The 12,133-nt window shown below is 36.3% G+C and overlaps 1 protein-coding gene across 1 annotated transcript; it reads left to right on the plus strand.

Moving 5' to 3' along the window:
• The first annotated feature begins 6,368 nt into the window (after positions 1-6,368).
• On the plus strand, positions 6,369-10,886 carry LOC145640291 (uncharacterized). Its single transcript, XM_081691590.1, has 5 exons — positions 6,369-6,383; positions 6,496-6,519; positions 8,250-8,417; positions 10,100-10,405; positions 10,544-10,886. Exons 1-5 carry the CDS (start codon positions 6,369-6,371, stop codon positions 10,682-10,684), a joined length of 654 nt encoding a protein of 217 aa, XP_081547716.1. The 3' UTR covers positions 10,685-10,886.
• Positions 10,887-12,133: the final 1,247 nt, after the last annotated feature.

Here is a 12,133-nt window from a genome sequence, read left to right on the forward strand (position 1 = left end):
CTCTTCCGCTTTAAATGGTCCCAACCGGTCACCTAACTTGTTATTACAAGTTACTAGACACGTGTCACTATAGGATTGGTCAAAAAATAAAAAAAAAATTTAAAAATAATTATAAAAAAAACAAAAAAAAAATCTAAAAAATCCTAAAACCAGAATCCGGCAGCCCCAGCCACCGGCTTTCCGGCCACCATCTCCTTCCCCTCCCCGAATCCGACCACCAAATCCCCTCCCCTTCCCGATTCCGGCCACTCCCTCCAAGTTTTCAGCCGGCCCGACTCCAAACCACCAAATAGCAGCGCCACTACTACTCCTTCGCAAACGCGCAGCCCCGGCCACAGACGCAAATCCGCCCAGGCCACAAACACGCTACTGCTACTAACCTCCTCCATCCCCCGATTCTGCCCAGCCAAACTCTCCCGTCCCTCGATTCCCCGACGTCGAATTCCCCTGCCTGATTCATCCCGTTTTCTGGGATTTATTGATTTAGTTTGGTGGGTTTTCGAATGGTTGAGTCTATTGGTTTATGGGGTTAGGTTGGCTGCGTGGGTGGGTGGGTGGGATTCCAGTCAACCCGATCTCCGTGGCGGTGGTTTCGGGTCTAGGGGGGTGCTGGTTGTTGGGTTTGGGTTTGGGTGGTGGTGGGGATGGTGGTGGCTTAGGTGATGGTGTTTTTTTTTAATTTTTTTTTTTTACTTTTTTTTAACTTCTTTTTTTTTGTTTTTATTATTTTTATTTATTTTTTGACGAATCAAGTCGCTACACGTGTCAATTAAACTTAAAAAAATAAAAATTACCTACTCAACCGGTTCCTGGTAAAATGGGACCATTAAAAAAGATAAGGGGGTAAAGGTGGGATTATTAAAAAATAATCGATAGGTGGGATTATTTTCAGCGGACGGGCAAAAGGTCGGATTAATCCGGGCAATTTTTCCTTTGAAGAATTGGAACCTTAGAATTTCTGAAAACCTTCTGTTGATTACATCTGTAATACTCGTAAAAACAAGTAACCATTAATTGCAGGAAAATAACGAACAAAACTACCCTCTGTAAAACAGTACATAAAAACAGAAACAACAACACTTTACATACTAAATTAGGTTACACCCAAAAAAAAAAAAAAAAAGCAAAAAATCATGCAACAGAGATGATAATCAAAGAAAGTACATTAAGGCAGAAAGAAAAGTAATTTACACACTAAAATAGAAACACAGAAAACCGACATTCATTCAAATGAGGCCATAATAGCAGTACAGTCAAGGTAGGAACATCATTACAATACAAGGACTAAACTAAAGGATTTTAGCAACATGACAGCAACTATTACATATGTTTCGTACATCTATTACTAATTGACAAAAGCTGCCTAATTAATTTACTATATCCCAACCAAAGGATTAACAGTTTCTTACATACCCTCAATCACCTTAATCCAAAAGATAGTTAGGCATACTAAACACAATTATTCAATCCTAGCACATTTATAGACAGCCTCTAAATCCGACAGACCAGGAACAAGATTGTCAGGAATCTGCACTCCCACACCACTGGTAGATGGCTCACTGCTATTAATCCTACGCTTAGCTGGAAGATTTGGTGGGAGAACTAAAACTGGAATTTGATTTGCTTCATCAGTTGGCGTAACACATGCGTCATCTCTTAATCCATTAACAGAATCAGCTTGCTTTGAACTGATCTCCAAGCATTCAAGATGACCCTTCAAAATCAGATACTTCTCCCTTAGCAAAGAACATTCCCCACTAATCTTTGCCGCAGAACCGTAGTAAGCATCCACTATTTCGAGATTGCAAACAGAAGCTACAAAGAAACATGCTTTCTTTGCAACTCGCTGCTCAGCAATGTGCACTTCAGGACAGGGGTCACTGAAAATGAATTCCATAGAAATACTATTACGAGGGCAGGTGACCATTAACCAAGACATATAGCCATGTCCTTCTAATCTAGTGGTTTCAATGCCAGTCACAGAAACGCCAGTCTTCCTAACTAAAACTCCCAAAACCTGTGCAAAATCCAACGAAACATGAACATCATGAAACGATGCATCCTCCCTTGTACTGCATTCTGCACGTATGCGACTTAAATCTTCTCTGTCCTGCACTAACTCAGCACATCTATTCTTAAACAAATTCACACACAATCGATACATCTTAATGCGCTCATAAGTGAAATCAGACACGCGCACACTAAACCGACATATCAATCTCTTCACAGCTTTGTGGGCCGCTCTTTCACGAGACTCTTCAACTGAACTGGCATCTCCACAATAGAAAATAAACTTTGTACGAGAGTTTGGCTTATTAACCCGCACAAAGAGATTATTCTTATCAACATCTATAAATCCATACACCGGTGATGGAAACTGCAACCAAGCAACAACCTTTTCCAAAAGAGGCTGAAAAGGAACAAAAACTCTATTTGACCATCTAGCCATAACCTGCAATGGAAAAAACGATATTCAGCCCAAAATTATTTTAATTGTAGCTTTTCTTTTCTGATCAGATTTCTTATTAGTGGAATTAAATTATATTTTTACAGTCCAGTGTTCGTAGGGTTTAGTGGCCTTGTTTACCATTGCTAAACACTCACTCATACTCCATCTTTAGTTAAAATTAAAGACCAATGTCATCTTAAAACAACCAGACAAATATTTCTTTTCCTCGATTAATAAATCAAAATTTGTTATATGCAGCTAAGCTACCAGTAAAGCACCACATAGAACACATGGTCCTAACAATACAACATCAAATACATAAAAGAAAGCAAAAGAAGTACCTGAACAAATGTCCAACAACAACACCACAAACAATGATATCACTAAACCTGTAACCCCAAAAAAGAACTAAAATAAGAACATGCAAATAAATCAATTTATTTGTTGATATTCCTATTACCACAACAATTAAACCCATCTACTTATTATAATCATATCCACACATTGTATAATTGTATATTCAATATTAGTCATTATATCACATTACATATAATAATCTGTTAGTAAGTTAAGGTTCAATTTGCTAGAACAATCCGAACCAAAGCGCATATGGAGAAATTAAGACTGTATTATAAGTATTGTAATATCATCTACAGCAAAGCACCACCTTTGACACAAACTACTGTGCACAGGAAACTCAAATCATCCACCACCAAAAAGAAACTGTTACTGGGCACGGATCGCTTGCCATGTCCAAAAAAATAGACACCCTCAAGCTATTTATATACACTTTAGCGAACAAGCACACCGACATCAATAACCCTAGAAAATGCAGAGTGGCGGCCAAGTAAGGCATTCCAATACAAGGAAAAGGAACAGTAATTATACTCCCAACCTAGATTACAAAAAGAGCAAGAAAACATACTAGAGCCACAGAAAGAGAACTCCATTCCAGACCAGATCATCAAGCCCAAAAGCTCGCAAAACAAACCAGCAAAAGACCCAAACCAAAGCAACCAAGCAAAACCGAATCAGAAATCCAAGACACAAAACTAATCGTACAAGCAACAAGCACCTTAGCTGTCAGGCAAACCAAGGCATGAAGAACAGCTGGACTTCCATACACATGGCAAGATAGGAAACAACTGGCAGCAAGGGCAAACTCGGCATTTCATTTAATTCAGGGGTTTCTATGTAATAACACGCAAAAGAACTATTCACCAGCTACAGTGAATACTTTTGCATGTTTTATAATGGTAATGGTTATAGACTTGCAGGAGTGCATATAACAATATATGTGCTGCCATTAGCAATTAAATTTAAAATAGAGTATAGACATGGAGTAAACATTAACTACTACAAATTAGCATAAAAGAATGGGTAATGTTATATGTAGCCCTAAGGGTTATATATAAGCATTAAATACACTCTTGGAAATTGTATAAAATTAGGAATTCATGACAAAAACACGCGTAAATCAGTGTAATTGGTGTTTTTTATTTTTTTTTATAGTATTCCCTCCGTCCTCGAAAAAACGACCCATTTGGCCTAGTTTTAGTCCCAAAAGAATGACCCATTAGCATTAAAATACCCACCAATTTGCAATAATATTTGTGCAAAATTAGCTTCCCCATATAGAATTTTATTTTTCTATATACAACCTCCGTTAACTATTATTTGCAACAAAGGGATATTATTTGTGAAATATAAAATATTCCTTTGTTTCAAATAATAGGTAACGGAGGTAGTACTTTTATTACTATCTCTCTCTATATTTTTGTAAATCTCATATAAATTTATCTTTTGAATATACTTTTAATTATTTTTATTTAACTTTATTAATACCCGTGAAATCAACCCAAAAGGGTCGTTCTTTCGGAGACGGAGGGAGTACTATATATCACAATCCCCTTGCCTAACAATGCAAACGCATTAAATAAAAGAAATTAAAATACATGTGCTCTTGATTTCTTGAATTAACCAAAGAAAATGACCAAGCAACAAACCCACCTAATGATCCATCAATGTGAATTATCGAGTACGGCGAAATCTTAACCTTACTTTCCAAAGCATAGTACAAGTCCTTCTCATTGTAAGAGAGCCACTTGTAAATTCCATCACCAATTTTAACAACATTAATCATATGCACAACATGAATTTGCTCCAAATAAAAACATTTTAAATTCGACATATAAAAAATCAGATATTTGAAATCAATAACTTGGGGCTTGTTTGGCATCAGTTTTGGTTTTTCAGTTTCCTATTTTTTTGAAAATCAAAAACAGGAAACAAGAAAAAGGTGTTTCCACTTTTCTGTTGTTAATTTTTAAAATTATCATAATTTTAATAAATTTATATAATTTTTGATTCATTATGGGACTCATATCATATACTCTTAGAAAACAAAAAACCAAAAAACAGAAAATCACAGCAATGCCAAACGAACCCCATGTCTTTTAGTTTTTATAAATTCTTATCTGCTTATAATGTGCTGTAAAATAAAGCGAATATGAGAGAAATATGGGAGAAAACAGATTAGTCCATTATTTCATTGACTAGGGATATGGATAATTTGCCAATTATTACCGCAAGTTAATACCACTTTATAAATTACTTCCGCAAATTAAAAAAATTGTGAATTACTACCGCAAAAATTTTTAAGATGTTGCGATTACTACCAAACCCCGATTAAACTCAACTATGACATCATTATATCCCTTTAACCCATGTTTGACTATGGTTAAGGGCTTTAACCATGGGTTAAAGTGATATAATGACGTCATAGTTGGGTTTAATGGGGGTTTGTTAGTAATCGCAACAACTTAAAATTTTTTGCGGTAGTAATTCACAACTTTTTTAATTTGCGGTAGTAATTTACAAAGTGATATTAACTTGCGGTAGTAATTGACAAATTTTGCTAGGGATATATATACATATACAATGGATAGGTTTTTTTTTAAAACCACTAAACCCTAAGCCTTGAATATCCTAGCGGGTACAAGAATATAGTGGACAACCACAAATACTACTCAGATAAGTCCAAATAGTATATGGTCCTTCCACTTTTTTGTTTGGGTCCCAAAAAAAAAAAAAAAAAAAAAAAAAAAAAAAAAAAAAATCTGTACCTAGTTAATTACCCAGATAAACAAATTATAATTGTCGTTTCAAGTACCAGTGGAGGGGTATACGTGTCTTTTTATGTACTAATTGAAGGGTACATATGTAATTTCCACACCAAACAGTAAAAGCAAGTTACAAACAATAATTAGACAGCTCACCAAAAATACTAAATAAATGATCATGTTTTTTCAATATATTTACAAAAATACCATCAGATTAACAAAAATTCATTTATCTACCAGATAAACTTGTATTTGCCCAAAAAAAAAAATAACTATATAAACTCCCCTAGATCTGGCAATCCTGACCCAGACCCGATGACCCTACTCGAATGACTTAACCCATGACCAAAAATCGACCCAAAAATAGTGATTCGAAATTGACTCGAAACCTGAAATCAACCCAATCCGACCCATACCCAACCCGAAGTGAAATAAACCAGACTTGACCCAAAACTCGAAGTTGACCCACAACTCAAAACGACCCGACCCAACCCAACCCAACCCCACCCCGAAACTCCCCTTGTCTTTTTAAAATCCCCTCTCCCAACTCCCCTTATCTTTTTAAAAATCCCCTCTATATGTTTACCCATACCTGGTGCGAATTAATTTCACTTTGAAGGAGGGGCGGATGAGATTCGAACCCGTGACCTTTAGTGTCACGCTGGCTCCGATACCATGTTAGAGGACCAACTCAACCAAAAGCTTAAGCTGATGGTTGAGACCCAAGAATATGTTTTATACTCTATCAAAATTAACAAACATAAACACATATTTTATAATTACTTGGTTCAGTAACGATGACTGACCGGTTTGTGAGACCCTATGATAGTCGTTAATAGATTCAAGTCATATTTTAATGCATATTCTTAGGGAGTAATATTTTTGATTTTTGAAGGTTGACTTTTACTAAATTTTTGGTTGCAGGTTAATGTCGATGGATTGAAGAACGTGATTCAAGCTTGTAAAAAGTAACTCGATACAGAAGATCATCTATACGTCGTCATTTTTTGCTCTTGGACCTACTGATGGTGGTGTCATTGCTGACGAGAATCAGGTGAATGAATTGAAAACACAAGTTATTCATAGTTAGACGTGGAAAACGGGTCATTCAGATTGGGCTTGGGTCGAATCACATTCAAATTAGGTTACTTTGGATTAGCTAACATTCAGGTTGGCGGGGTACGAGTTGGGTCTATACGGGTCATACCATTTTCGGATCGAGTATGTTCGGATTATATTCGGGTAGGATCATGTTCGAGTTGTTCAATTTGTGTATCAAGCTCAAATCCATAATTTTATACTTCGTATTTTGTTATTATTATAATAAGAATTATCAAGTTAATTTATGAGGTTGGCTATGATTGGAGATGAACAATTTGAGTCATTTTTAGCTCTAGACATTTTTAGATTAGTTATATGGTAATTTTAGTTCATGACATTTTTGTTTTGGTCAAACACTTCAAGTCAACTTTAGGTCAGGTCGGATCATTTTGGGTATCGGGTCAACTTCGGGTTGGGTACAATCGAGTCAGGTTAGTTCGTGTGTCGGGTCAACATGGGTGAACTTTGGCTTGATTTCGGGTTTGGGATCGATGTTTTTTAGTCGATTTTGGGTCATGTGTCAGATCATTGGGTCTGAGTTAGGATTGCTAGGTCTATGCAAAGTTGAAATGATTTATAAAATATTGTCTACGTAGTTATAGTTCAAGTTTTTGAATTGGATGATTATATATATATATATATATATATATATATATATATATATATATATATATATATATATATATATATATATATATATATATATATAGGGAAGGCTCATGTGAGAATTCCTCTTTATGTGAGAAATCTTTCATATGTGAGAACGCTCTCATGTTCTAAATTTTGAATCAGATGTTCTAAATTTGAATATACGTGTTCTAAATCTTAAATGAGTTAAATCAAATGTTTTAAATCATTACTCACATGTTCTAAATCTTATATTATGTGTTCTAAATTTTAACTTTGTTTTAAATTTTAACTTATACTTCGTATGTTCTAAATTTTTTAATCATATGTTCTAAAGTATTACTAGTATGTGTAAACTTTTACTCACATGTTCTAAATGTTACTCATATGTTCTAAGTTTGAAATTTGGTGTTCTTAATTTTTATTCACATCTAAATCTTAAATCAGATGTTCTAAAATTTTTCAAATCTTCTAAATTTTAAATCGGGTTTTTAAAATTTTTAATCACGCGTTGTAAATCCAAAATCAAATGTTCTAATTTATTAGTCGCGTAGAAGTTCTAAACTATTACTCACATGTTCAAAATTTTAAATCATGTGTTCTGAAATTTTAAATCATGTGTTTTGAATTTTTATGATATGTTCTAAATTCTTACTCATATGTTCTAAATTTTTACTCACATGTTCTAAATTTAAAATCAGTTCTCATATAAATTTAAAATCATATATATATATATATATATAATCTGACTTAAGAAGCAAAACACTTCCTCCGTTATTTTAATAATTATCATAAATAGTTTGGGTAGCTTATTATGTTATGTAACGTTACCAATTTAATGTTTTTAATTTGTTCACTCGTATGAGAAAATTTTGATGGGTATAGTATTGAAAAGTTTGGTAATCTTGGGTCTTAACCAAAATTATTGAAACTGTTGATTTATTTTGTAGGTACACCATGAGAAATTCTTTTGTACGGAGTATGAGAGGTCGAAACTTGCAGCTGATAAGATTGCATTACAGGCTGCATCAGAGGGGGTTCCCATTGTCGCGGTCTATCCAGGAGTTATGTATGGTTCTGGCAAGCTTATTACGACTGGAAATATTGTAGCTAAATTGGTGAGTGAGAGTGTTAATAAAGATAATAAGATGATATAATCTTTGCATGTGATAAAATTTTTGAGTATCACTTCATCATTAGATGTTTGTTTTGCTAACGCGTCATTGATTATCTTAAGGTCATATCAGATAATAAGTAGGAATACGTACGTAACTAGGTTCTTTGGAAATTCTCCCCTGTATTTGTAAGGAATCATGGTTATAGTTAGGGGTGTTAACGAGCCAAGAATACTCGTGAGCTACTCGAGGCTCGATCTAATCGATATAAAAACAGCTTGAACAGGCTCAACTTGAGCTCATGTCTTGTTGAGATCTTAAGGAACAAGCATCTGGCTAGGCTTGAAAGCTTGTGAACATGATTTAGTGTATATAGTATTAATAATTCACAAAATGAAATTTAATGTTGTTAAAAGATGATGCACACAATATTAGTGCTTCATAATTACATACAAGAACCCATAAATTAAATCACATTGCTAGGAATTGAAGCAATAGTAGATCCTTCATATCCTAAGTCCTTGTCAATCAACTACTTGTAATTGAATACAATTATATACACGTATAGTCGTATGCTGTCTTGCTTGCAGTTCGGTTCATTGTTACACCATATGCTGTTTCGTCAATTAATCCAATTTCACTTTTTCAAGATTATTTACACAATTGGGTTACTAGTACAATAGTACTAAGGAAATTTTGTCAGCAAGGACCTTTTAAGTGCATTTCTTTGTCTAAAAGGACCTTTTAAAGTCAAAGTTGTGAAAGGGGTACAAATTTTGGAAAAAAGTTGTGACTTGGGACCACGTACCGGAATGTCAACGTTGAGTGGTAAACTCCGGCGTTAACCAACACTTGCAGCCACCAATTTCCTCCACCCCATCGCCTCCTTTGTTCTCTCCCCTCCCCTTTCACGACAAGTCGACAGTCCAAGCCACCCCCTTTCTCCTCCGTTGCCGACACTAACCCCGAAACCCCATCCCCATCCCTTTCACAGCAGCCCACTTCTCCCCTTTCCCCACCTCCACTCCCTTTCCTCCACCTCGATTATTGTATAATCTTCAAGCAATTTCCTACACCCAAACCTTATAATTTAGGGATGAGAGAATGGAGCAAAGAGGGAAGATGAAATCAAATTTCTAAATGAGTTTAATGAAATTAGGGTATGAATTAAAATTGGATTAATTTGTGACGAATTTGGGGAAAGTTGAGATCTTGGAGATTAAGAACCCTTACCGGAGAGTAAGTTGAAAACGAAGGGGGTGGGTAATCGGGTGAGGAAAAGGATCGGGGACTCGGGGTGGAGGAAATGGAGGCTTGGGTGCTGCTTAGACAATGGAGGGGGAGAGGGGGGGGTCTGCCGTGAAAGGGGAAGGGGGAGGGGTTGGGCTAGGGTGGTCAACGCCGGAGTTGGTGGGTCAAATTCCACTTTCTGGCATGTGGTCCCAAGTCACAACTTTTTTCCAAAATTTGTACCCCTTTCACAACTTTGGCTTTAAAAGGTCCTTTTAGACAAAGAAATGCACTTAAAAGGTCCTTTTTAACAAATTTTCCTAGTACTAATAAACCATGTGCATCATTATGTCACTTAGTAAGTTAGTAGGTATCTTTGATGGTAATACATTGTACTATCATTTCCTCTTTTATTGGCTTAACTAATAACCTTCATGTTTAACTCATATTGTTAGTTAATTGAGCGCTTTAATTGGCGAGTACCTGGTTATATTGGGCATGGAAGTGACAAATGTTCTTTTAGTCATGTTGATGATGTTGCAAAAGGACACATAGCAGCAATGGAAAAAGGTCGTCCTGGTGAAAGATACTTACTTACCGGAGAGAATGCATCATTCAAGTATATATTTGATGTTGCAGCTATCCTTACTAAGACGAGCAAGCCCCGTTTGAGTCTTCCTATGTGGATAATAGAAGCTTATGGATGGATTTCAGTACTTAATTCACGGATTACTGGAAAGTTGCCATTCCTTAGTCCCCCGGTATGTTTAATTGTGTAATCGATCATCAGATCAGATCAGATCACTTCCTAGCCTTATATTCCCTTAATTCAAATTTATTTATTTTTTGTCTGAAAACTGTACTCGTTTTGACGTCTGAGGGGTTAAAATTTGGAGCAGACAGTGGCTGTGATGCGGCATCAATGGGCGTATTCATGTGGGAAAGCGAAGAAAGAGCTTGGTTACAACCCAAGAAGCTTGAAGGAAGGCTTAGAAGAGATGCTGCCTTGGTTGAAGGATTCAGGCTATATAAACTACTGATCTATAATTCAATCCATCCAAACTCCCTTTGTAATTGCGATGCTTAAGCTTCTGTTGGATCGAAAACTAATCTGTCAAAGCTGGTGCTCGATCCTCATTTGTTTGTTATTTTGTATTATTTTTTTATTTTAATTGGTGTTGTACTTTTTCTTTCAAAAAAAAAAAAATATTGTATGACCTAGTCTTTCCTCATAAATTATTTTCAAGAATGAGATTTTTAGCATCTCTAGAACCTTCCACCGAGCATCATTTGCGTTCAAAGAGTGGAGTTATCGCATTATCAAAGATACCTCTTTAAGCTCGGGGTCTCCAATGCAGAGATCTCAAACCCATCATCTACCTCACCCAAACCACCCCAACCCCCAGTTGCTTGCATGGGAGGCTCCTCCTCTCAATTCTTTAAAACTCAACTTCGACGGTTCAGTAAAAAAAACAACTCAGCAGCAGCAGGAGTCATCATCAGAGACAGTGAAGATACACCCATTGCAGCACAAGCTTTCAAGGAACCACCAATGCCTTCGTAGCCGAAGCTTTTAGCCTCAACAAGGGAATCATCCTCACCCTCACACAAGGAATACAAAATCTTCACATTGAAGGGGACAAGCTCCTAGTTGTCAACGCAGTAAACGTTATTTGGTCGACCCCATGGCAAATTGATCACATTATAGAAGATATCAAGATCCTTCTTCGCAGATTCCCCCATTAGGAACTCTGGCATGTCTATAAAGAAGCAAATAGAGCAATAATTGGATAGCAAATGTTGGGCATCTTGTCACCGACAAATTGGATATTTCATTTTGTACCTCTTCAGCTTTATACCCCATTCTCACCTTAGATGCTTTAGGATCGCCTCTCATGAGGAGGGGGTTCTAATTCTTTCCTTTTTCTTACCTTACCATAATATATATATACACTAACTTTTGGGGGTGTACACACTAAGAAAGGAGGAATTGATTTTAATAAGGAAAATTTGTAAATAATAATTCCAACTTTGCTCCATTTTCATTAAATAATCCCAACTTTAGATTATTCTAGAATAATCCCAACTTTAGAGGGTGTTTACTTTTTTCAATCCCATTGACCGGTTACCTCCTGTTGAATGGTTTTTTTTCTTTAACTGCCACGTGGCGCAATTTTATTGGATAAAAAAATTCAAAAACAAAAAGAAATTAAAAAAAGAACAAAATTAAAATAAAAAAAAAAAAACCCACCCAAACTTCATGCCCAACCAGAACCTTGACACCACCAATCAGCCACCAGAACCTTGATGACGGCCGGCTGCCGCCACCCCTCTTTCTTCGGCAATGTCGCCATTCCCCCTCCCCTACGTCGGTTCCCCTCTCCGCGCAAATTTCCCCTGTCCCTCCGTGCTGGTGAGCCGACTCACCCAGTCACCGACGCCTTTCTTCCTTCGTTTCCGCCTCCCCCACCATCAAATCTCCCTTGAAA

Source organism: Chenopodium album, chromosome 7 (genome assembly GCF_948465745.1).
Source record: "Chenopodium album chromosome 7, dcCheAlbu1.1, whole genome shotgun sequence".
Classification (NCBI taxonomy): Eukaryota; Viridiplantae; Streptophyta; class Magnoliopsida; order Caryophyllales; family Amaranthaceae; genus Chenopodium; species Chenopodium album.